The sequence below is a fragment of the Mytilus galloprovincialis genome, chromosome 2 (assembly GCF_965363235.1).
Source record: "Mytilus galloprovincialis chromosome 2, xbMytGall1.hap1.1, whole genome shotgun sequence".
NCBI lineage: Eukaryota > Metazoa > Mollusca > Bivalvia > Mytilida > Mytilidae > Mytilus > Mytilus galloprovincialis.
The window spans coordinates 108,514,270-108,541,748 of record NC_134839.1 but is presented as its reverse complement, the minus strand read 5'-3'; the positions used below and the strand labels follow the sequence as shown (position 1 = coordinate 108,541,748).

General features: G+C 32.9%; 1 protein-coding gene across 12 annotated transcripts in view; it reads left to right on the top strand.

Annotated features, from left to right (window-relative positions):
* The first annotated feature begins 8,931 nt into the window (after window positions 1–8,931).
* The window catches only part of LOC143065325 (ATP-dependent translocase ABCB1-like), a 65,818-nt gene continuing 47,270 nt past the window's right edge, over window positions 8,932–27,479 (top strand). For 4 of the 12 annotated variants that reach the window (XM_076238833.1, XM_076238844.1, XM_076238834.1 and 1 more), the window contains exons 1-11: window positions 8,932–9,060; window positions 11,018–11,089; window positions 14,546–14,593; window positions 16,646–16,687; window positions 17,844–17,867; window positions 21,819–21,982; window positions 22,333–22,556; window positions 24,013–24,125; window positions 24,728–24,899; window positions 25,452–25,623; window positions 27,123–27,247. In XM_076238833.1, coding sequence (XP_076094948.1) covers window positions 11,044–11,089; window positions 14,546–14,593; window positions 16,646–16,687; window positions 17,844–17,867; window positions 21,819–21,982; window positions 22,333–22,556; window positions 24,013–24,125; window positions 24,728–24,899; window positions 25,452–25,623; window positions 27,123–27,247 — 1,130 coding nt within the window. In that variant the 5' untranslated portion in view covers window positions 8,932–9,060; window positions 11,018–11,043. Of the gene's footprint in view, window positions 9,061–9,080; window positions 9,386–11,017; window positions 11,090–14,545; window positions 14,594–16,645; window positions 16,688–17,843; window positions 17,868–21,818; window positions 21,983–22,332; window positions 22,557–24,012; window positions 24,126–24,727; window positions 24,900–25,451; window positions 25,624–27,122; window positions 27,248–27,479 lie in introns of those variants that run through there. The other 8 variants (XM_076238836.1, XM_076238835.1, XM_076238838.1 and 5 more) reach the window with 7 other exon arrangements.

Here is a 27,479-nt window from a genome sequence, read left to right as displayed (position 1 = left end):
TTGTATTCAACATGTTGTAAACGTTTTGTGGCTTCAAGTTTTTTCTTCAGTGTTTTTTCAACATTAAGAGTGTAGTCACCAATTACAAGCTCTGTCACCTTTTTGTGCGAGTCTGTTGTTTTTGCTCTCAGTATAAGGGAACTTGCCATTCATGTTTTAGTATTAGATGTTATTGAGGTAGTCCAGTTGTTTTTATGCCGATCAGACAGTGTATTGACAGATTGATATCAAGTACTTAAAGGTGTCAGTGTGGCTTGGTCATTCCATGCCTCCTGATCTTCAAGCATTAATATAAGTGTCACTTTGTTATGCCCTACAGTCTTTCTGAACTTGTTCCACTATTTCTGCTAGCCAGGCTTTATCTAACAGCTGCTTTGGGTGAATACCGTCTTTGTACAATTTGACGTTATAATACTTTTTGCAAGGCTTATGTTTCCCTCTTGATTGTTGTTTTCAAGCACGAAGATGATGGTTGAGTAATGGAGAGCGACTACCAAGTTCCTGGTTTGTTGTGTGGATCCACTCGTTTATGTTTTCAATTTGTTTTTGCAATTGGTTATCTTGGTCTTTAAAGGTTCCAGGGTTTTAATGTCCTTTGTACCTGTTCCATTCTGTGATAGAGTAGACTGGGATTTCAAGTATAGTTAGTTTTGAGGATGGATATTTTTTTAACAATATGACAAATTGGCCAAGTTTGCTAATTATTTCATCTGTGAAGTGTTCCTGTTGCGATGTAAGGGTGACTTCGCCTTTTTTATTCTTGGAAGTAAGGTTACATGTGCCAAGGAATATGTATACACTGATGTTGCCAAGTTGTTCAATTTGTTTAACAATGTTTGACTTCAGCCAATGATATCGGTTATCAATGGTTGCTCCTCCTTTACACCACCAGATTATGTTTCTGTCAGACTTATTGACTACCTGGTCTCTGAGGTATGACCCTTTGCTATCAGAAAGAATTGCTGGGGTAAGTTGTTGTTTACCCGCAAGTGGTTTCCTTGCTGTTTGCAGAAATTTCACGAGTTTTGTCTCAGACATAAAGTTTACGGTTATGCTTTTTGTTTTGTTTACTTTATGTTTATAGTAGCGACAATGTTTATAATATAGCAGTTGTAGAATAAACGCACTTTATTTTTCAGTCGGCCATATTGTAGTGGTGGCCCTGGTCATCTGGCCGGAATATTGAAGTGTTTGTGTGGGCTTGCTAATAACTTACCAACAATAACTGTCAGATTAGCGTAGCTTCTATATATTCTTTATACTTCTTGTAGGAGCTGTGTAACACACCTCAGACATAGACCATGGGTTAGAACAGGAAGCCCCGAATTGGAAGATCTCACTTCCGGCTAAGGAGATATATTTCTCCTGAGAGTAGGAGCACCTCCGAGATTCACTACACTCCTCCCTGTCATCTTCTTTTTGTTGACCATTCTCATGGTTGTAGAGGCAATTGCAGTAATGTTCCTATCCGCAGAATTTCCATTTATCCAGGTCTTGATATACATAACACGTTATTGCGAATATCCATATATTTAAAATCCGATTCAATGTAATTAAATGTTAAGAACTCGTCGGAATGACATGAGTGACTTTGAACGTTCCTTCACCATTCCGATCTCCTTCCTTACATAAAACTCTAGGTGAACAGCACAGCTGTCGCATACTAGAATTGCGCATAACATAAATTACTCTGATTCTTCATCATCCTATCCTTACACAAAACTCTAAGTGAACAGCACAGCTCTCGTACACTAGAATTCCGCATAACATAAATTACTCTGATTCTTCATCATCCTATCCTTACACAAAACTCTAGGTGAACAGCACAGCTGTCGCACACTAGAATTCCGCATAGCATAAATTACTCTGATTCTTCATCATCCTATCCTTACACAAAACTCTAGGTGAACAGCACAGCTGTCGCACACTAGAATTCCGCATAGCATAAATTACTCTGATTCTTCATCATCCTATCCTTACACAAAACTCTAGGTGAACAGCACAGCTGTCGCACACTAGAATTCCGCATAACATAAATTACTCTGATTCTTCATCCTCCTATCTCATTCCTTCCACCAATATAATTAGTTACATATATAGATATAAATGTCCATCATTCACACATTCTTTAAATCCTTTTAAAGAAGTAATATTATTATTAGCCCACATAAAAAAATATGTACATATATATAAAAAGTCACAAGTATTTATATCTCACTGTAATTTATAGATTTTCTTTGAATTTTCCGTAGTAATTTTGATGACATCCTCAATTGGTTGCTGTAAAAGCTCAGATATTTTCATTGCTACTGCATGTATTGAATAAGGATTTCCAATGGTGTGAGAATGTAGAGGGATATAGGGAGCGTCTGATTCCAAAACTACATGTGTAATGCCAAAAGTTTTCATAATTTCTGCAATATTTGAGTACCGGTCTTTTAAAATAAATGGGGTAATGCCAAAAACAATATTAGAGAACTGACTGACGGCTGCTGAGTAAAGTTGAGTGGTGCAGGTGAAACAATGCCAATGAATAAATTGATCTGGTTTATATATTTCACTTAAAGTTGCCAAAACATGTTCATGCAGTGATGGTTTTCCTCTTGAATGGATAACTACGGTTAATTTCAATTCTGCGGCCAAATAAAGTTGCTTTCTAAAATATGTTATCTGACGTTCAAAATCTCTTCTTGAAGGGTTAGTAGAGTCATCTAAACCAATCTCTCCAACAGCCACTGTTTTTGTTGATTTTAGTAAATTTTGAAGATCAGTCCAATAATGTTCAAGAGATGATGTTGACGATGAGCTTACAATTTTAGGATGAATGCCAAAGGTGAATCTTAAACGGTTATCTTTCCTGAATTCGCTGCGCTGTGCTGAGTTTGGCCAAGCTGACGGAAAAACAAAGTTAGCAATGGCATATTTTAGTTCTGTCTTATAAATGCTTTGGGAGCCAAGGTCATCCAGATCCTGGAAAGCTCCACTACCCATCTGCCTGCATAGTTGATCTAGATGGAAGTGAGAATCTATAATATGTAGTGGTCCGGATAACTTTGTACTCAACTGTCCAATTTGAAGTCCTTCTTTGTTTTTCCTTTCCTCGAATTTTAACAGCCAGAGTTGTTCATCTGAATTTAAATAGCCAATGAGATTTTTCAGAATTTTCCAATGTAGAATGTGATAAATTTCCAATAATGGAGTAGCTGGAATTTTGTAATCAGCGGGAGGTTCCAATCCATTTAATTTCAAGAAAGAATCCACGAGTTTAACTTCTGAAATATGAAATTCTGTAGGCGGCAATTGTGTCCTTACTCTCATTATGGCATTCAGTTTCTCTTCAAGACCTACAGGGAAGGAGGTACCTAGTGCACGTGCTAACTCTCGTAGAAGACCGTTCATTAGCTCAGCGTACATCACTTCTCTGTTCTTAAAGGTAGCATCAATAGCATTTGTGGGATGACAGCGAGTTATGTGCTTGTTCAGGAAATTGGCTGTCTGTTCCTGAGTACCACAAATCCAACAGGCAGTCTCTGGTGCCACATACCATGGTAGATGAGTTTGAATAGTGTGTCTTCTTGGGTTGGTAAATGTGTGAAAGCAAATATCACACTCCCTGTGCCTCAAGCGGACATTTGTAGCCTCACCTCTGATAGCTACCTGCCTTTTAGGTTCAGTTAAGTGGTCCTGGTTCTCCTCCTCCTCATAATCCAATTCTTCCTCACTCATTATACCAGTCTAGAAAATACTGAATGAACCTACTAATTATTTATTGTTACTTAATTTTTTTTTTTATAAGGCTTTGAAAATGAGCAAGTACTATTACCTTTATGTGTATTCATAAAATAAAAATAAAAAAAAATAGGAAAAATATTACATACTTTAACATACTACACAAAAATATTTAAAAACATTTGTGACGAACATCATCACTCAAAACTCTTCGCTAACTACATCCACCACATAATCTGACAAATAGCTTGGCAGAAACCTCTTTCTTTTTACTCTATCTGTTATTTCAGTTTTATCAGGTACTTTTAAAGTATTCTTATCAGGAGACAAGAGAACAGCACTGCTGTCACTATTGCCATTACTCATGTTAGCCAAATCCAATGGATCAGCACAACTACCATGATTAATATCATTCTCACTGTCTAAATCCAATCCAGGTACTTTTAAAGTATTCTTATCAGGAGACAAGAGAACAGCACTGCTGTCACTATTGCCACTACTTTCATCATTCCTATTCAATTGGACAGCACTGCTGTCACAGTTTGAATTTGGAAGTGAAAATAACACATCTGACCAACCATCAGGCAACTCGTTTTGTTCTTTTCTTGAATCCATATTCCCCTCTGGAACACACTGACCAAACAGACGGTTTCGAAGTCTCTTTATCCACAATGGGACAATTTCGTCGTCACATTGTTTTATCCTATCATGATGTATTACCATCTCTTTCTTTCTACCTGTAATTTCATACAACACAGGGGACAATACTCTGGTTACTACATAGGGTCCCTGCCAGGGAGCCCTGAGTTTCTTGCTCTGACCTACTTTTGATGTTGAATCCAACTTAAAAACAATATCTCCTACTTCGTAAGTTTTATGATATAATTTTATATCGTACGTTCTTTTCTGACGAAGCTGAGCTGCCTGTAATTTCTTGCCCGCTAACTTATGAGCTTCCTGTAGAGTATTTTTCAAGTCAATTACATGATGAACTGTTTCCTTGGCCTCAAAATTGACAGAACAAGTTCCTGTCAGTAAATTGATTGGATGTAGTACTTCCCGACCTAACATCATCATGTAAGGTGTAAACCCTGTCTGTCTATTTACAGTTGATCGTATAGCCACAGCAATGCTTTGCAAATTAAGGTCCCAATCTTTCTGTTTTCCCTTCAAGTAACATCTGATGGCTTGTAAAATGGTTCGATTAAATCGCTCAACTTGTCCGTTTGAACACGGTCTATATGGAGTGGTCCTAGTCTTGACGATTTGTAATAGTCTGCAAATATCATGAAACAAATGACCATCAAAATTTTTCCCTTGATCAGTGTGAATTTGAACTGGACATCCCAATCTTGAAATGAAGCCGTCTAGTAATGTTTTAGCCACAGTAATTGTGTTTTGGTTAGGTAACGGGAACATTTCCATCCATTTTGTAAATTGATCTTCTAACACTAATACATATTTGTTAGCAGAAGAACTCTCATGTAGTGGTCCTAGAATGTCCATGTGCAATTTTTCCATAGGAATTCCTGCATGAAATTGACCTAAAGGCCCCTTTGGTTTGACGTTGGCTTTTTGTTGACATTACAAGTATGACAAGACTTCACATAATTTCTTGCATCTTCCCTTAAACCATACCAAATGTAATTCTGTTTTAATCTTTCAATAGTTTTTGCTTGTCCAAAATGCCCTGATAGTTTAGTGTCATGACAATTCTCTAAGATTTTGTGTCTTAAAGATCTCGGAACAACTAGTAACAGTCTTGAATGAACTGGATCTAACTATTTATAGCACAATATACCATTCTTAAGTACTAATTGATGTTTACAATTCCATAAATGTTTAATAGAAGGGCTACATAAATATAATTCATGCTCCTCTGGTTCTTTTTTATCCTCTAACCATACTATCAATCTGCTAAGTTCCTGGTCTTCCCTTTGTTCAGCTCCCATATCGGTAATTTCAGACTCGCTTATCCAATTACAATTCACTAAACTATCTAAATTGGTTTCATCCAAATCTTCTTCTTGCTCTGAAACACTCCTCACAGACAATGGAACTACATAATCAACATCATCTTCAAAGGAACTCCAGACTTTTTGTGCTCGAGTACAATATGAGCAACCACCGCAAGGTAGCAATTTTATATCTGCACCAGCATAATAACAATTACAAGAGTCTAAATCATCTGGTCTCCTTGATAGCCCATCTGCATTGGTGTGTAATTTCCCTGCTCTATATTGTATTACCATGCCATATTGAGACAATTCCTCTAAGCATCTTGCTAGTTGTCCTTCGATCATTTTAAACCTTAGTAGCCATGTCAAACTGTTATGATCTGTCCTTATGATGAATTGTTGGCCTAATAAATAATTCCTGAATTGTCTAGTAAATACTACAATCGCTAGCAGTTCTTTTCTAGTGGTACAATATTTCCTTTGGGCTGGTGCCAATACCCTACTTGCATAACATATAACATACTCTTTTCCACCAATTACTTGTAATAATTCTGCTCCAATGGTGGTGTGAGAGGCATCAGTATCTAAAATGAACTTTTCCTTTGAATCTGGATATGCTAATGTAACTGAGTTGACAAGTGCCTGTTGTAATGATTCAAAAGCTATCTGATGTTGCTTTTCCCATTGAAAAGTTACTTTCTTCTTTGTCAGAGCTTACAAAGGCTCAGCAAGGGTGGCAAATCTTTTAATATGCTCCCTATGATAGTTGGTAAACCCAAGGAAAGATTCAACAGCTTTCTTCGTCAGAGGAACCGGCCAATTCAATATAACTTCTCTACTAGAGGGATTAACAGCTATTCCTTTCTCATTTACTAGTTTACCTAAGAAAATAACTTCTTTTTGGAAAAATTTGCATTTTTGTGGCTTTAGTTTCAAATTGTTTTCCCTTTTCGTGTAACCTTTGTTTTGATAATTGTCTCCCTTCGTGTAACAAACTGAAATTCAGTTCATACGGTTTATATTTTATTTGTTTTCACCTTTATTCAAGTGAAATGAGTATATTCAATTCAATGGTTCAAAGTTGTATTGGTAATGGTGTGGAAATAATGCGTGAATGTTCAATTCACAGGAATAACACGGTTCAATTGACAAATTTGACCCGCGAAAATCAAAATTTCAACACGACGCGTTTCGCGTTGAAAAGACTATTTTCCACCTGTGTCAATTACTTTTACATCTGACACCAGTGAAGTGTTTGTGTGGCTTTTTCCCAGAGGTTGATGGTTCTACTAGTAGGTTTGGGTCTTGTTACTTTAGCTGCTAGGTCTAATAGTACGATGTCGTGGTCACTGTTTCCGATTGGAGGAAGTGTCTTACATCTCTCAAGATGACCTGGATGGGATGTAAACATAAGGTCCAAAGTGTTCTCCCCTCTTGTTGGTTTGTTCACTAATTGTTGGACGCTCAGGTCTGCGGTCATCCTAATAAAAGCTTGATTGACCTGTGCTGGTACTTGATTGCTGTGGGTATCATATGAGGTCCAATCAATGTCCGGAAGATTAAAGTCACCTCCTAATAGGAAAATATTGTTCTTATTTTTCTCACGCAGGTTTTTTATTTCTGCCACTGCTGTATCTATATATTCTAGGTCTTGTTTATTTGGTGGTCTATAAAAACAGTTGAGCGATATTGATTTCCTAGGTCCTATTTTGATGTTTCCTGAAATTAGTTCTGTTTTGTCGCTACAAAAACTCTGTGTGACATATAGACATATACACTTTGACATATAATAGAGCTGTCTCATTGGCCTTCATACCATCCTTATCTTCATATTTATATCTTTTATAATATAAATATATAAATGTATAATTCAAACTCAAATAAGGAACAGATGCTGTTCAGTTTTATTTTCCTTCGAGGACACAATTTAATAACATTTACTAGAGTGGGGCGCTCATATTCGCCGTGGACACAATTTCGCCGTTTTATGATTTTGAGGTGTAAAAACTTCAAAGGATGGCTGAAATGGCAGAAATATGCCGATAAATTATATTTTTATAACAAATATGATTATTTTTGAAAATGAGACCAACTTTCGGCACTTACCGCAAAGGACCGAAAAACGGACTACGATTTTCAGCCAATTTCCTGAAAGATTTCAGAGAAGTATGTCTTAGTAATTCTTTGACTGATTGCCCTAAATTTCAGTTTTTTACACCTTTCAAATGTCTGCTATTCATCTATACTGAAATTTATTTGATAATTATTTTTTAAAGCTGCAGTTATTTGGTTTTAGATAGATGTGTAAAAACGGCGAATATGTGTCCCCCGTTGACAAAAAATCAGGAAATTTTAAACACCCTTTAATCCAACTTTTCAGATGATTTTCTCAAAACAAACACGTTTTCAAGCTAAGAATATTTTGCATTTGAAGTTATCTTCATATAGAAATATCAGTATACTTCAAAAACATAAAGACCTGAACATAAACTGAAGAAAACATGGAAAGATATGGCGAAAATGAGCACCCCACTCTACAAAAATTGCTGTAAAATGCTGCCCACTTAGGAGACAGTATTGCATGGCAGTGGACATTATTTATTTTCTATTGACTTCTTCTCTGACATACACTTCCTTCCTATTGTTATTCTTTCATTGTCATTAATTACCATTTGCTGGGAACAAAATTTTGAATAATGCGGTCCTCAAATATAAAGATTTTTTGTCTTTGCGAAATATTGTAAGATTTTCGCTGATAGTTCTGCTAAATGGGTACAGAGGATCAGTGCAATGAATTTGGGTACTCGGTGCAATTTTTACATGTCCAAATAAAAAAATCTTATAAGAAAACACTGCATGAATTTTGTTTGTATTTAGTAATTAACCTCAGTACCTTGTGCTTCAACTGAGTCCCCATCCCGTTTCATACAAAAAGAAAAACATGCGCATGTGGTGATTATTCACTGACTTGATTGAGATATTTTTATTTTATGATTGATAATATATAATAGTAGATCCCCTAGACAGAAGAGAGAAATACCACGCGGAATGAATAATTTCTATGTCCACTTGTACCTGGGCTTGTGTGCACGCAATAAAATATCATACGAGTCTTCTGCAATTCACACAATAAATAAAAATTTAAAAAGCATACACATGACAATGACTGACTTTTTTTTCAGACCGTCCTAATAATTGACATAAGAAAGGTCAAGGTCATACAAAATAAAGAGCTCTCGAAAAACTACTAATATTTTTTTTTCACCTGACCCGGACGTGACGTACGTCAACAACTGGAGGGAGATATATAAAGGTTGGGATTCCACGGTTATCTAATTTGGATTAAGCCAAACATATCAAAACCATATATGCTGTAAGTATTTAACGTACACATAGCACCATATAGATATTGAGAACCTACAAAACAAATAAAAAACGGGTTCGAAATGTTCTGACTTATGTAATCGCCTATGTTTCAGTAAGTCGGTCACCAGTGTCAGTGAAGTTGGTTCGTCTAAACGCCGGTAACGGAGTCTAATATTTGAGTTACAACTTCAACCAAATTGTTTTTCAAGTGTTAAAATTCTGTTAACTTAATTGCAAACAAAGAGACGTATAAGTAAAAAAGTTTAGACAAGGAGCTGACAGAAGAGGATTCCTCAGGAATCCTACAGTCAGAAGAGGATCTGTGAGTATCTGTGAGTATAAGTGTAAAGCAAAATATTGGGTACCACAAGACAATATTTCATATATGTATCATGAAATATTGTCCTCGTCTATGGAAAAATGTCCAGAGAAGGACAAATTTGCATAGTGAAATTGTGTCTGTATAGAGACAATATTTCACAGATGAATACTATGGAATTTTGTCTTGTTAAAGGGAGGTTATATGTTGTGTGAATTAAGACAATATTTCATAGATAAATACTACAAAATTGTGTCCTGTTAAAGGGAGGTTATATTTTGGTTATATTTCATTAGTATTGAGACAATACTTCATAGACAGATTGTCATGAAATTTGGCTCATGAATGGGAAGTTATCAACATATGTTCATGTATATGATTTGATGGCCTTATTATTGGAACCCCACTTTTTTTGGACAATCAATGCATTTGAATGGGGACATATAGTTGGAACCCCTACCCCCCCCCCCCCCCCCATCCACACTTTATCCTGGGTTGGGAACCCCCCTTTTTAAAATGGCTGGATCCGCCCCTGTCTTAGCAGTTTATTGTTGGATCTGCTGATCACCAGAATATAATATTACAGTGCTATGTTATCAAGGTGTCAGACATATGTCAGATATGTTTTTTTTAAATCTTAACCAAGATGCTATTCCAAATTCAAATAAATTAGTTAATAGATTAAGAATGGATAAAAATTGTGCCTTAATCATAATAATATCAGGGAAACATTTGATGCTCTTTGAAAAATACAGAGGAGAACAGGGTGAAACTTGCATATTTATACTTTAAAATTCCATTATTAGTTTGGTTCTAATGATAATGTTCAATTATCCCCCTTTTTTTTGCTGTGTTGCCAGTGAAATATATTTATCCATGAAATTGAATTACCCAGATTGCATACATGTATGTTGGTATTAATATTGATTAACTCATAGGGTGTTTGCATTGGAAATAAACATATTTATTTTAAAACCAGTTGTTGGCAATGGCATGATATGGGTTATGTTTTGAAATATTTTATAATGGCATAATGCTAAACCTGTAACAGGAGGGGTTATGCTATATTTTCATATGTTGAAGACATACTTAATCTTTCTTCTTTAAAAGTAAAACTGAGTTAACTGTGCATATTAATTGTTCTGAGGTAGAATAATTAGCTAGAGGTATAGAGGGGAGGGTTGAGATCTTACATAAACATTATTAACCCAGCTAATTTAGTGCCTATCCCAAATCAAGGCCTCTAGAATTTGTTAGTCTTGTATGATTTTGTATTTTATTTTATTTTATTGTCTCTGTGACATATTCTCCGTTTCCATTCTCAATTTTTATACATGTACATGTACATGTATGTCAAGTTTAGAAAAGTTGTACATCATGTACATTTTTTACATGTAAATAAATTGAAAAGAGAATTTGATGTTAACAAAATAAGAAGAAAAAACCCTACTTTACAAATGGAGACGATTTTTATTGATCCTAGCTGGTTGCATGCTTATTTTACCTCTGAAAAAAAATCTAGGTCCAATGTAAATGACTCTGTCTGAAAAAAATCTAGGTTCAATATGTAAATGTACATGATATAAAATGAATTACAATTTATATCAGCTCATGTACAAATGTGATTTGTTTTTATGATTTTCAGTTTGTTGAAAATTAGAGTAAAGAGTTATGCCTGAACCAGAATTATTAGGATATAAGCCTACAGCTACAGAAGGTATGTCAGATAGAGAAACATTTCAAATGTCTGAATTATTTTGTTGTAGGATTTATATTTCTAATGAAGTTATTGGTGTTCATTGTTTGCAACAACTAAATAAGTGCTCAGAATCTACATGTACCTTCAAAAGTTTGTATTTGTTTTTGATTGTTGTATAAATGGAATGATACATTTTTCTGAGTTAAAAAACTACTGAAAACGAAATGTAAATACTGCCACTCTACCTGATACTTTCAATAAACTATCATGACTATGTACTTGTTAAATGTTTAATTTACATTGGAGAGAAAATACATTTATTATTAGATAAGATAAGATCAGATTTATTTTATTTAAGTGTCACCATCCATTACAATATCAATATATATATATATACTATTTGACCTGTTTAAGTATTATTTTTAACCATAGTAGATTTTTAATTAATAAGGGTAATGTCAATTAAACAGAAATCATGAGGCTAAAAATAGTTTCAAACTGATTAATAAAGTTTTATGCATAGGAACCTATAACACAGTTTGAGTTTTACACATTTAATTCTTTCAAAACTAGATTAAATCTGAAATGTCTGTGACTATGAGAACAATATATTAATGACTGATATCTGTAGACGTATGTTGTCTGTTTGTTTACCACTTGTGCATGAACCAGTTTAAATATTTTACATGTGTATATTCAATGTTAGGTAAATTGTCAAAAAAGACCCTCATTCATATATGTTATAAAATTTCCTCTCCATTCTATTGTAACTTGATCAGTTGTTTTATAGATGAAAACTATAACACCAAATATTTTATTTAAACAAGTATTAGATTTTGTTTGTCACTTCATCTTCAATTTGCACTAAATGTTAAAAGTTTTTTTCATCAAATTTCACAGGTATTTGTCGACATAGTCAGCTTCTTGTCATTATTCAAATTTATTTAAGTCTTGAGGACTTTAAACAAACAGAAATCCATTGTTATATGACCACTGGTACACACAAAAATCAATTGGTATTTATTTAAGCATATGTGTATAAATGCCAGAAACTGGGACAGTTCACCTCTAAGGATTTAATGTCAATACTAGTATTCTTGTACCTGTATTAAAATTCTATATTCAAGGTGCCAAATCAAGATGTACTTAGTTACTTCATTGAACTTGTACAAAACAGGGAAACTACCCTTTGATGTGTGTCATTTTGAACATTAGTACTGATATATTACATAAGACAAACATTTTTTGGAATATTGACACAAAATTGAAACATTTATTTTAAATTTTTATTTTTCCTTCCTTAAATACTATTTATGTTTTAAACAATTGACATACTATTTGTATATTTGCTTTTTTATTGAATAAAATCACAAGCTTTAGTAAGAGACTCACAATTACAAAGTTGATATAAAATAAAGTAAGCACTTTAAGTATTGACAGACTGCAGGATATGAACAGATCTAATGAAAAAGGAGGACTTCACATTGAAAGCTTGTAGCCCATTTTGAATAGACCTTTCTGAAAAATAGTCATTGTAGCATGGACTTCACATTGAAAGCTTGTAGCCATTTTGAATAGACCTTTCTGAAGAATAGTCATTGTAGCATGGACTTCACATTGAAAGCTTGTAGCCATTTTGAATAGACCTTTCTGAAGAATAGTCATTGTAGCATGGACTTCACATTGAAAGCTTGTAGCCATTTTGAATAGACCTTTCTGAAGAATAGTCATTGTAGCATGGACTTCACATTGAATGGTTGTAGCCCATTTTGAATAGACCTTTCTGAAGAACGGTCATGGTAGCATTGAAGGGTCGTAGGCAGTCTAAATAGACTCCCCTAATAAGTCATTCTGTTTAAACATTTTGTCATTTGTAGCTTGCAAATTAATAAAATAATACTTTTATAATACCCAGATGAATGTAAAGATTATCAATGTCTACATTTTTTCTCAATTATTAGTTAGGTCAAACATCTGCTGTTAAAGATATCATTATAAGTTTATACTCATGTACATTTGTACATGTACATGAATAAAAAATGACCACTTCAAGAGATTAGTGTCAAACCTGTATTTAAAAGTATTATTAAGTAAAACTTCCATGTACAGCAGTTTAATGGATAGTTTGTAATTCATTATATCAGTAAATTAATATTTCAAACCATAAAAACTTTTTGGCAAAATGTTTATAGGTATAATTTCTGTGTGGCTTTTAATATTTTGTGAGGTTTATGTCTGCACCATATCAAAATTTATAACAGGAAATATTCAGACTCTCAATACTGAACAATAATTTATAAACCTAATAAAGTACATATTTGATATTATTGATTTTCTCCATGTTTTCTCTAACCATTCCTTAATGTCTTTATTTCCAACAATATATATTTTGCTCCTATCAGAGGATTTCCTATTATTTTTACCTTATTAGTTCTGCTGGAATTGATTTTATTCTATAGGTAAAAAATGATTTTGGGTCAGATCTCACAGGTGTTATATGTTAATGTACTTAAAAGGAAATTTAACTTCGGAATGTCATCAGAATTTTTTTTATTCAGATTAAATAAAAGTCATTGCTGGATGACAATAATATTCCTTTGCCAATCCTCAGATTTTTGTTATATCATTCCTAAATTTAGTTTTGTAAATCACCTCTAAGGGAGAATAAATTAAGTCAGAAATATAGTGCATACACATGTTATATTGAATTCATGATCTATAAATAGATGTGATATAATGTTTACGTTTCCTTATAAGGCCAGAGGTATTAACTAGACCTGTCTTATAAATGGAACACAAATCAAAAAGGCGGGATGAATTCTTTAAATGAAAAATCTTTTAAACAATTTACATATAAATATAGAAAAAAAGAATTTGTAACAAGAAAATAGCATGGCTGATCATCTGTAGCTTATTCTGTTGTGTTTTATTATTTTCATTTTCTTTTAATGCCATAAATATACAAAACTCTATACTATACATGTAGTTTGAATAATTTTGTTCTTGTTATTTCGTAATTTTTTACTTGAAATTCAAATATTTGTGTGATTTCATTATACCTGCTGTTTTTAGTTCAGTTGTCATATACACAAAATATCTCCACTAGGTAATAGTAATATATTTTGCTGAATGTAAGATTTTGACACTTTTTTTCCACCAGATTAGTTTTGCTTCATACCCATTCCAAAATATTGTTTGTGAATTTTATTTTTTTGAAAGGTTTGCTTGTACATTTAGTTGTTGTGATTGAAAAATCTTCCCCACACACATGTTTCAGTAACAATAACATGCTAAGTTGCATGTACATGTATCAGTCCTTATGTCACAGTTATATTGTAAAGCCTTTGTTCTTTTCCTGCATTGTGTAGTACATGTTTATTAATGTTTTCATTGTAATGTATCTTAACTCCCACATTAATGTGTTAGTGTTTGTTTATGTTGCTATGGTAATGCATGATATTTTTTGCATAATAGCTGGACAAGGCCAATTGCTCAATGGAGCAGACTGGCATCCACCAGGAGGTAAATATACTACACCCTGTAGCTCTCTGTTCACTTCTACAAGTATTACCTTCTTCCTATTATGGAACCAGTGGGTAGACATAACTCTGGTTTTATTTCTGTAGTACAGATGGCTACAATGTCCATCACACAGTTATCATTATAATTTATACTAACCAACAATTTTTATTTTCATTATAGTTGCACTATTTACTGACCAGTATAATGTAGTTCTTCAGTCTCTTATAGTTTATTTCATGTATCCTTACTTTTATATAACTGTTAACAGATTTTATTCTACAAAGGGGGTTTTGCTAAAATTCATTTCATGTACCTTACTTATAAGTAGCTATTTTAATTGCTAAAATTTATTTCCTCATCAAATTGTCCAATTACACCTTCTCTGTCACACTATTTTTGATTGCATTAGTATTTTATTCATATACTAGGTAGAACCATGAAAGTATTATATTGTCAATACATGTATACTACTTTCATGGTATCACAAAATGCAAGTCTAGTTTATAGTAAGGTGTTGGGTCTAGAAAGTTAGAGGTAAAATAAGTAGCCCATATATACGTAGTGTTTTGTATAATAAATTCCTTTTTTGGGGTTTTATCTTGATAAGTTTCAACTCAAAACCCTAAAACTTTCTATACAGTTTGATACATTGAAGAACTTACTAACACAAAGCCCACATTCTATAATGTTACATACATTAGAGACCTTACTAACACAAAGCCCACATTCTATAATGTTACATACATTAGAGACCTTACTAACACAAAGCCCACATTCTATAATGTTACATACATTAGAGACCTTACTAACACAAAGCCCACATTCTATAATGTTACATACATTAGAGACCTTACTAACACAAAGCCCACATTCTATAATGTTACATACATTAGAGACCTTACTAACACAAAGCCCACATTCTATAATGTTACATACATTAGAGACCTTACTAACACAAAGCCCACATTCTATAATGTTACATACATTAGAGACCTTACTAACACCAAGCCCACATTCTATAATGTTACATACATTAGAGACCTTACTAACCACAAGCATTGTACCTACATGTATCCAATTGAGAATCAGACTGCTGATATATTACAAGATAATATTTTATTACATTTATCCCTCCATATATACTTCTTGTTCAGTTGTTCTAGTTCAGAGACTTTTCTATTTTATACAAATGTCAACTAGATTGATTGGTCAGATAATGTACTACGTTTTAGCAGTTGGAATTCTCAGGGAATATATGCTTTTATAGATCAGATGAACAGAATGGATAAATATCGTATTACACTCGATGCAGTGGTGGAATCTATATTTATAGATCAGATGAGCAGAATGGATAAAAGATTCAACCATTAGAATTCATTAGTTCCTTTCTAAAAAAATTAATAATTGTGATTTTTTCCAATGTTTGATAAAGTGATAAACTTCTCCCGACTTTAATTCTTTACTATAAAATGTAATAAAGTGATAAACTTCTCCCGGCTTTAATTCTTTACTATAAAATGTAATAAAGTGATAAACTTCTCCCGACTTTAATTCTTTACTCTAAAATGTAATAAAAAACTAGCAAACAAATCTTAATTGTTTGCCAACATAAGTTATCATACATATAGTGGAAATTTCTCTTTTTCCATTAATTCAAACACTGACTTATAAAATCATCTAACCCAAAGGGTATGCCACCCCATTTTCTTGTTCTGATATTGATTCTGCTAAAGCTTACAAAGGGAGACAAATCATTCCCTATTGACTATTTATTAAAAACAGGATTACAAATTGATCTTTCGATACATTATTTTCTATTTCACATATTTGGTTATAATTTTATTTATGTATATCATGACTTGCATATATTTGTCCAAATCTTTACTAATATATTTTGATATCTGTAGAAGCATTCATTATTTCATAGATTTTCTGGGACAAAAAAAATCATTTTTTTAACCAGAATTTTTCATCACTTTTTCTAAATTAGCTATGCTTATATGTTTTGTTGATGTTGCCTTGGTAATAGTGCATGATATTTTTGCATGACAGGAAATGGTCAGTTACAACAGAATGGTGCTAATGGGATACCAGGTAAATATCAGTTAGTCTCTAACTCAAACTTCACTGTAGTTGTCAGTAATCAATGCACTACATTCAACTTTCTTTGATTTCTTTAGACAGAAAGAATAAGAATACAAAGTCCCACAAAATTATGTAATTCACTGTTTAAGGATCTAATGCATTATGAGTAATATTTTCAAAAGCATACTTCAAAATGCAGTGATTGGCTAACAGCTTCCTACTAAACAGTTCAAATTCAACCAATGACTTGACATCAATTGGTCAAATTTTGAAGTATGAACAGTGGAATTTCCAAAATCTTAAGATTCTGAAACAGTAAACAATATCTTATCTTGAAGTTCAGCTATTATGTTAACGATTTATTAATAAGAATTGCTCAATCTCACATCTGGCATTCAGTCTCATTTCAACTACAATGAAAGTCGAGGAAGAGAATTTTCTAATGTTTAAATACTAATCTGCTACAATATACTAACATTTTAACAATTTTAATGACCCACCATCATTGTTTAATTGTAACATGCATGTATTTTCCATGTACAAGGATGTTCACTAAAAAAAAGAGAGCTCAATTTCATTCCAATTGGAAAAAAATGCAAAAACATGGTAGTTATCGTATTATATTGTTTGTATTGTGTAAGATTTATGTTATTAATCATAGAATTAATCTTGATCCCCCAGAAAACCAGTCACTGACCATTTAAACTCATTTCTTCAATATTGACCTTTCATACTTGTGTTGCATTCATGGTTTGAACTTTACAACTTAGCTTGTTACATACCATACAAGTCTATATCTTTTGCTTGCATTACACATGTTATTATTTTATTGTCTATAATAAATTACTGCTTGAGTGTATCATTAATGTTTGCTCTGACATTCAAGGGTCAATAATGCTTATGTAGTCGATCCTACTTTCTATGCACATGACCAGACAATAAGATGACATGCACATTTTATAACATTTTATTAAATATAAAAAACATGCTTGAAAAATGTCATGCAACATTGTGATGTTTTTAGTTATAAACTATAGTCAGATGTCTGAAATATATTAATCTGTATTCATACATGAAATGAATAATATAATTTTGATTTCTATTGCACTACCCAGTCCTGCTCACCTGCTTTCAATGTTAGGTCTATATATTCTTCCTATTTCAGTGAAGAAAAAAGAGTTTCTCTCAGGTAATACTAACCTAAGCCAGAGACTGTAGTTTGTCTTTCTGTGTTTAACCTGCTTTTAATACTTGTAGTGAACTCTTTGCACTCTGATTGGATAACCATAATCCAAACTGTAGTTTGTCTTTCTGTGTTCAAACTGCTTTTAATACTTGCAGTGAACTCTTTGCACTCTGATTGGATAACCTGCTTTTAACACTTGCAGTGAACTCTTTGCACTCTGATTGGATAACCATAATCCAAAAGTTCTTCCTCTTGTAACCATTCTTTCCTTCAGGCAAATAAGTTGCTGAGTTTAGCATCTTACATTTGTCTTCAGTATAGCAAGAATTTACACAACTGAGAATTATGTGAAGCAATTAACAAATAATATTTGACTTCGGCTTTTTTTTTTCATTGTAAATAGCCTCTTCTGCTGTTTACCACACATCTGATGTTTTGGAGATGATATCTAGTATCTAGTCCTTTCAAATAAGTGTTCCTTGTATTTTTGTAATAATTAATGGCTTAATAGGTGTACTTTCTAATGTAATACAAACAATAAAATTGAGAATGGAAAAGGGGAATGTGTCAAAGAGACAACAACCCGACCATAGAACAGACAACAACAGAAGGTCACCAATAGGTCTTCAATGCAGCTAGAAGTTCCTGCACCCCAAGGCGTCCTTCAGCCGGCCCCTAAACAAATATAAATATACTAGTTCTGTGATAATGAATGCCATACTAAACTCCAAATTGTACACAAGAAACTAAAATTAAAAATAGTACAAGACTAACAAACACGACAAAGGCCAGAGGCTCCTGACTTGGGACAGGCGCAAAAATGTGGCAGGGTTAAACATGTTTATGAGATCTCAACACTCCCCCTATACCTCTAGCCAATGTAGAAAAGTAAACGCATAACAATACGCACATTAAAATTCAGTTCAAGAGAAGTCTGAGTCTGATGTTGTCATTTCTCAATGTTTCTACCCTAACACGCATAAACTGGATGTGCAGAAGTTGTCACTACATAATGTATAACTCTGATGAACTCTACAACTCTGATTTTCTTGTTGAATGTTGATCGGTAACTGTCTCATAGACTTTACCCTACACAATGGTGACAATACTGCAGTATTCTTCTTTGAGCAGAAAAAATATAGATTTAAAAAAAGCAATAGGCTAAATTTTCCTTACAAAGTAGTAAGCACATTTTAATGAAGAAAGTAAGAATGTTACTTTCATATTTTAGGTTGTATGTGAATAGAAAATTCATATAGACACAATAGAAGTTATATGAAGTCAACCTATTTTCAATTTTGTATTTGAGTCCAGCATGAATATTATCATGTTTTCTCTCATGTCTATATACATACAGTAGTAGTTCACAGTAGATAGCAATCATTGATCTGTCATTTCTTAGTAACAAAGAATTGAAGAAACAAAAATCCATTAATGTCTTGTGCTCTGATATAGAAATTTATTTAAACAAAAAGAAATCTGGCGAATTATAATTAAATTAAAAATCCAATTGGAGGAATAAATTGACTTTTGAGGATCCTTTAAAAATGTTTTTAAATCCTTAGGAAACACAGGACAGATGGGATTCCTAATACAGGGGTCTTCTTTCAAATGTGGAAGATATCATATCTTTGGTATTTAGTTCAGCAACTTAATTTTTTATACGCCCGTCAAAATTTTGACGGGACGTATTATGGTATACAAATGTCCGGTGTCCGTCCGTCTGTCCGTCCGTCTGTCCGTCCGTCCGTCCGTCTGTCCGTCTGTCCGGCGTAAACATGTCGCACCGTAACTTGAGAACGACTTATCCAAATTTCATGAAACTTAATAAAGTTGTTTCTTATGATGGTCAAATGATCTGTATACTTTTTGGTGAAAATAAGATTTAAACTTTTTGAGTTACGGCACTTTGTAACTAAAACAGGGGTGTGTTTTTTTTCACATGTCGCACCGTATCTCAAAAACGTTTCTTGATTATTGCTTAAAACTTTACACACTTCTTAGTTATATTAATCTTAATATCTGTATACTTTTTGGTGATGATTCAAAATTTCATTTTTGAGTTTTTGAGTATTTTATAAAAAAGGGGGAGGGTTTTTTTACATGTCGCGCCGTATCTCAAAAACGATTTTTGATTATTGCTTAAAACTTTACACACTTCTTTGTTATATTAATCTAAAGATCTGTATACTTTTTGGTGATGATTCAAAATTTCATTTTTGAGTTATTGAGTATTTTGTAAAAAAGGGGGAGTGTTTTTTTACATGTCGTGCTGTATCTCAAAAACGATTTATGATTATTGCTTAAAACTTTACACACTTCTTTGTTGTATTAATCTAAAGATCTGTATACTTTTTGGTGATGACTCAAAATTTTATTTTTGAGTTATTGAGTATTTTGTAAATAAGGGGAGGTTTTTTTTACATGTCGCGCCGTATCTCAAAAAAATTTATGATTATTGCTTGAAACTGTACACACTTCTTTGTTATACTAATTTAAAGATCTGTATACTTTTTGGTTTCATTCAAAATTTTATTTTAGTGATATTTGTAAAAAAATGACAGGGTGAGGAGGGGGGGGGTTCACATGTCCCGCCGTGTCTCAAAAACAATAAATGGTAATTGCATAAAACTTTCACACAAGACGTCGGGCGTATCATGCGCTCATGGCGCAGCTGTTTATTTTATAGGAAATAGATTGGTGTTAACCATGTTTCTACACTTCCTCTCTATACTACCTTGGTATTTAAAGTATTTATAAACAAACAGTTTCATTGATTACTGTGATTACTGTGTTTACACTAGCTATATACAGTTTGATTTAGCATGTGGTAAAATGGTTTTCATCACCACTAATCAGATTAATTTTGTAGATATATAATACAACACTTATGTTAGCATATAAACGTAGACAATACAAACTTTTAAATTAAGCTTATTAAAATCAAACTGAGATTTGTGGTGTCATCTGAAAGAAAAGTTCATTCATGAAAATATGAATTAGAAAAACTCTGTAAAGAAACCAAGTCCTATCAAGCTTCAGAGAAAGGATACATTAGCTATCCCTCTCAAAAATGAGGGTTTGATTATACAAACTGACATCATGATATCTTGTAAATAATGAACTGAAATTGAAAGAAACAACATTAACTCTAGGCGTCTGGAAGTGGTGTTACCCAAGTTAATATTTTAAGAACGATTTTTACTTTTCAGTTGTAGGGGGATGCTACTTGTGGAAATGCAAGAAAACTAAATTACAAATTTCATTTTATGTCATTTCATTCAATTCAATGTAGCAGTGCTGAGCAGAGAAAAAGTAAATTGGTCATAACATTTGATAAAGCCAAAACTTCAAAAAATGTTTTTTCTCTTTGGAAATGATTTTGGTGACCATTTTGGAACATTTGTGCCACTGAGGACCACTGATATGTTCCACTTGTTGTTGCCACAGTTATTTTCTCTTCATCCATTGTGATATCACCCAATTAGACTTGTGTCTATATTTAAACTTGACATGAGCAACACAGTGTACCCGTGTCACTTGTTAAGGAGCATCTGATTACCAGTTTGGATCACCTAAGATCACCTAATGTTTTTGGTGAGGTACATAATGCTCACTCAGTCTTACATTTTCTATTTTGTATTTTGCTAACTGTTGCTTAACTTATCTCTCCTTTGTTTTTGAGATGGTGTTGTTTGTTTTTCTCTGCTTTGAATCTTCTGTCTATTTATTTTTAAAGTAGCAGACAGATTGTTAATTTAAATCCTTGTTTTTGGTGTATAGATATTGTCACTAAACTTGCTTTCGACATTTTATAATTAAAGAAACTATATATGCTTTGTAATATGTATTTTCCCTTTTATTTTGTGTATAGTAAGGTTTGACTTGATCAGTCCCTGTAATATATATTTTATTGAGTATAATAAGGTTTATATATTGACTTGATATATATAGATCCTGATATTGATACAAGACCAACATCCACTGCAGATCCAGACAAAGTAAATTTTAAGAATGGACGAGTGTCTCCTACAGATAAAAGTGACAAAGATGAAAAAGATAAAGATAAAGATAAAGAGAAGAAAGAACCAGAAAAAATGGTCGGCTTCTTTGAAGTGGTAAGTGAAAAGCAATATGAAATGCATTGGGTTACAGTTGTCATGGTTATAGTGTATGTTGTTATTTTTGCTTTTCCACAATGCCTATAACTTGTTTTCAGTTAAGGTAAAAACATATTCAAAGAAAATTAAAGCTGTAAACAAGGATTGGATGTGACATTTCAACTAAGCATCATTTGGGAGGTATGATCTGACAGTTTTACCAAGAATCCTTAAGATTGGAAAACATGATTTTTCAAACTGATTAAATATCTTACCAATAACAAGGAAATGGTTTTGAATCTGAATTTTTATTAAAAAGCAAAATTAAACTGTTTTAGAAATGAAGATATTTTATTTGTATTTTGCAGTTTAAATTCTCCACATGTGTAGACAAGTTACTTATGATTTTTGGTTCCATCTTTGCCTTGGCCCACGGAGCAGCATTACCAGCTATGATTATTGTGTTTGGAGACATGACAGATTTGTTTGTAGAATCAGGGATGTTTGAACAATTTTTAAACGATATTAGAAGTTATTTACCTACACTTGGATACACATACGATCAAGTCTACGACAATCCTTTATTACTGAAGTAAGTAACTGTATACTAGGATAAACATATAAAAAAATTCTTTACAATCCTTATTCCTAGCTGCCAACCTCTAGCAATGAAAACCATGTCATTATAAAAATAAGAAGAAGCGATATGATAGCCAATGAGACAACTCTCGGCCAATGACCTAATAATGTTGAAAGTTAGCTTCAATAGGTTAGGGAATCACCTACTTCAATGAGCAAAATCCATACCTCATAGCAAATGATTAAGAGGCCAAAAAAGAAAAAGATTGTAAAACTTTTCAAATGAGACAACTAACAGCCCAATAATTTCAGACAACATGTATCAAAAAACAAATATAATCAACAACTGCTGAATTATAGGACCATGATTTGGAAAAGGCACACACATAATGTGAAGGTGTAAAACTTATTTGTGGACGGGTAAACACTCTCCCTCAGATGGGACAGTGGTGTTACAGCACATTATAAAATCCCCAATAATAATCAGTTGAACAGGACTTAACTCATCAGTTCTGTACGAACCTCAAAAAGCAGAAAAATCAACTAAAATACAAAAGACACAAGTAAAGATCTATGAGTACACTCACAGTTACTGAAAGCTAATTGAAAGCCAATAATAATAATGATTTGGTTAGTGATCACTTTCTCTCAAACCTATAAAATAAAATTGAGAATGGGAATGGGGAATGTGACAAAGAACAAAATGAAGAGAGAACAACCCAACCAAAGAGCAGAAAACAGCACAAGGCCACCAATTGGTCTTCAATACAGCTTCAGCTGGTACCTAAGAAAATGTGTACTAGTTCAATGAAAATGGATGTCACACCAAACTACAAAACATAAAAATGAACTAAATTTAAAAACATAGAAGACATACAAAAGCCAGAGGCTCCTGACTTGAGACAGGCACAGTCACTGACAAACACATGCTCCAGACCTCAATTAAAATGATTGAAAGATTATATCATCATCACATACATATCAAGCACAATCCTCCCGTTATGGATTAAGTGTCATACCATCATAAAATATATATGAAGAACATAACTTGTATCATAACAACAACTGATTGTAGAATAAATGTGTTTATTTCTGATGCAAAGACCCTATAAGTGAATCAATATTTTGAGGAAATAGTAGTTACAAAAACTAAAGATTGTAGATACAAAAACTAAAGATTGTAGATACAAAAACTAAAGATTGTAGATACAAAAACTAAAGATTGTAGATACAAAAACTAAAGATATTATCAGCCTTTATGTTATGGACACAAGAGATTGTTTTGACAGCCTTTCGGAATAACTGAACCTAAATTGTTAAAATGTACAGGTCATGTTAGATATGTTTTTTTATGAGAGATTTATTTTTTTATGGTATTAATTATTCCTTAATTTGTTGCAATACCTCTCTTTAATAACATGGTTGTAATATTGAATACATGATTTAATAAATTACTAATTATTTTGCAGTAATAACCGCACAGCAATTCAAGCACAATTGAACTATACTATTGACTGGAAATGGCTTGAAGTCCAAGATGAACTCCTGGATCAAATGAAAACATTTGCATTATATTACATAGGTGAAAATTATACTGATAATAAATAATTGTTCTAATCTTTTTGCTTCTGTGAGATTTAATAACTAAGTTGGACTGTTGGTTTAATGTCCAGAGGTATTATCAAAGTTAAGACCTACCTTTACGGTTCATATTGGTATTCATGTTGAGAAGATCGTTAGCAACTACTTGGCGTTATTTTCATATTTCAGGTTTCTGTCACTGAAATGAAATCTATATCTCACACTTCATTGCTTTTAAAAGTTCTTAATTACACAACAAAGATCATATTTAAGGTACTGTTTGATTTAGATTTTTCTTGATTTTAAATGTAATTATTACAATAATTAGAGTGTCAGCATCCAGGTGAAAGAAAGTTAGTTTGACCTCATCTTCATTTTGTAATGCTTGTGTTTTTGCTATTAGATTTATATCATAACTGCCTGCTTTTCATATTATTTGACTTTGGTTTATGTTAACATCCATATCCTATCCCAGATATTATAAGATTTAGTAGAACTTCTGTATCAGACATTTTACCTGTCCACCAATGTATGAAACAACCTTGCATGTCCAGAAATTAGTTTGATACTTTAATTGACCTATTATATAATTGATGTTTTTAGCCATAGCTGGTGGTGTTATGGTATGTGGCTACGTCCAGGTCAGTTTTTGGGCAGTTGCAGCCGAGAGACAAGCACACAGAATAAGGGACATGTTTCTACGAAATGTTCTTAGACAAGAGATTGGATGGTTTGATACACATGAGACAGGAGAACTCAACACTCGTTTATCAGAGTAAGAAATTTCAATAAAAAATTTTATTACTGCAGAAAATGTGGTATAGATATATCATAAACGATGGATTCATTTATTTTGTTTCACATCAGTTATTGTCGTCAGAAAAACAAATAAACCAAAGCCCCTTTCCAAGGACATAAATGCAATAGTAGTTTCCGTAATTTAGACAAAGGTTTTGGTCATTGAGTTACATTATATGGACAAGTTTTGGGAATTAGACATGTTGTAGGGAAAAGATGTGTTTCTGAGGTGTAACATACATACTGCAGATACTCCGGGAATTTTTTCTACATAATAATGGAAAGTTCACAATAGAAAAAAATTACATCTTTTGTTTTAGCTTTTTGTTAGAGACTGACCCTCACCGCAATTTTCTTAGGTGCAAGATATGAAGCCGGTTTAATTTTTAAACTTTCAAATCCAATATAAAATATTTTATATTTCAAGAACACATTTTCTATTTTTAATTTTATGTTATTTATCTGATCTAAGATTCATGCACATTTGTTATAAATAATAGATTAAGTCAGAATTAATTTTATTTTTCAGTGACATCAATAAGATTCATGAAGGTATTGGTGACAAGATGGGTTCCTGTCTACAGTGGACCTCTGGTTTCCTGACTGGATTTATCATTGGATTCATATATGGGTGGAAACTTACCTTGGTTATATTGGCCATCAGTCCTTTATTAGCTGTTACAGGATTTGTAATGAATAAGGTAAAAATCTTCTGTAATAAATAAGGTAGCAGAAACCAGTTTATTTCAATAATTCTATAGAATTTCATTGATGTTTTATCTAATTTTCCCGAAAAAAAGTTTATATTCAAATAAAAGCAGTTTTGCTTATATTTCAAGAAAGAAACTGATAAATTTTTTGGAAGAAATGGGTATTTATATTAATATTTATTTCCTTGGTATAATTTGGTCTTTGTTTTTTATTAAGTTTTTTTTATATATCTGTACAAAGTCCTACTGTTGATTTTTATCTCGCCTTGGCGGAGTCAAAAAGTGAGACATAGGTATGCTGTTCCCGGCGGTGGCGGCGATGGCGTCAACGATTTATTAGTTTGTGATTAGGTCTAGTTTATGGTGAACCACCAGTGGTTGGTCAATCATATTTGGTATGCAGTTGTATAAGCATTGGCACATCTCATTTTCATGGTGATTATTTGGCCCTGCCCCTTCAGTCATGGTCTATTGACTTCAAAACTTTTGCTTATTTTACATGTATTAGTTTGAGATTAGGTCAATTTATGTGGAACCACAAGTGGTAGGTCAATGATATTTTGTATGCAGTTGTATAAGCATTGGCACATCTCATTTCCATGGAGATTATTTGGCCCTGTCCCTTAGTCATGGTCTATTGACTTTGAATGGTTTGCTTACTTTACATGAATTAGTTAGTGATTAGGTCAGTTTATGGTGAACCCCCAGTGGTAGGTCAATGATAATTGGTATGCAGTTGTGTTAGCATTGTCATATCTCATTTCCATGGAGATAATTTGGCTCCACCCCCTTAGTCATGGTCTATTGACTTTGAAAATTTTTCAAAGTTATCAGTCTTAGTTTATGATAAGGTCATTTCAAGGGGAACCACTAGTGGAAGGCCAATAATGTATAAGCATTGGCACATCTCATTTCCATGGAGAATATTTGGCCTCGCCCCTCAGTCACAGTCAAATGACTTAGAAACATATCTTAGTTTACATGTATTAGTTTGTGATCAAATCAGTTTAAGATGAACTGCTAATGTTAAGTCAATGATATTTGGTATGCATATTTATTGGCATCTGGAAGTATTGTTTCCATGGAGATTATTTAGCCCCCTCTTCATGGTTCATTGACTTTGAATTTTTATCATAGTTTTCAAGTTAATGTTTGTATTCAGGTTTGGAAACAACTTATAATAAGTCAGTGGTATTTGGTATGCAGTTGTAGTAGCATTGGAACATCTCATTTACATGGAGATTGTTGAGCCATGTTACTCAGTCAAGGTTCATTGACTTTGAATATTTGCATAGCTTGTACATGTGCAAGATGTTAAAGTATTGCTATTTTGATTTCAACATTTGCATAATTAAAAATACAAAATAGCGTGACAATCTCTGTGATAACAGTTTATTTTTATTGTTTTTTTACTGCCAGCTCTGTATTGGTGTTAAATATTTTTAAATCATTCAATTATTAATACTTTCATGACTGTTTTATGTTTACAGCTTGTAGCAGACATGTCTTCTAAAGAATCTGAAGCTTATGCTAAAGCAGGGGCCATTGCAGAGGAAGTATTTAGTTCTATTAGAACAGTGGTCAGTTTTGGTGGACAGCAAAAGGAATGCCAAAGGTATTAATTGATGAATAGCTCACTTCAAAAAGGCTATGCAAACTTTTCTCATCAATTGGCTTCCTGCATCTTCAGTCTTCCCTTGTCCCTTGTTCATTATTTTTTTTTACAAAAATGTTCTCCTCTGAAAGTACTGGTCAAAATGAAAGCAAACTTGACCTTGATGATCTTAAGGGGTTTTTCGTTTAGAAAATTAGTCTCATTTATGTGATTCTTTTGGTTGAAGGAATAA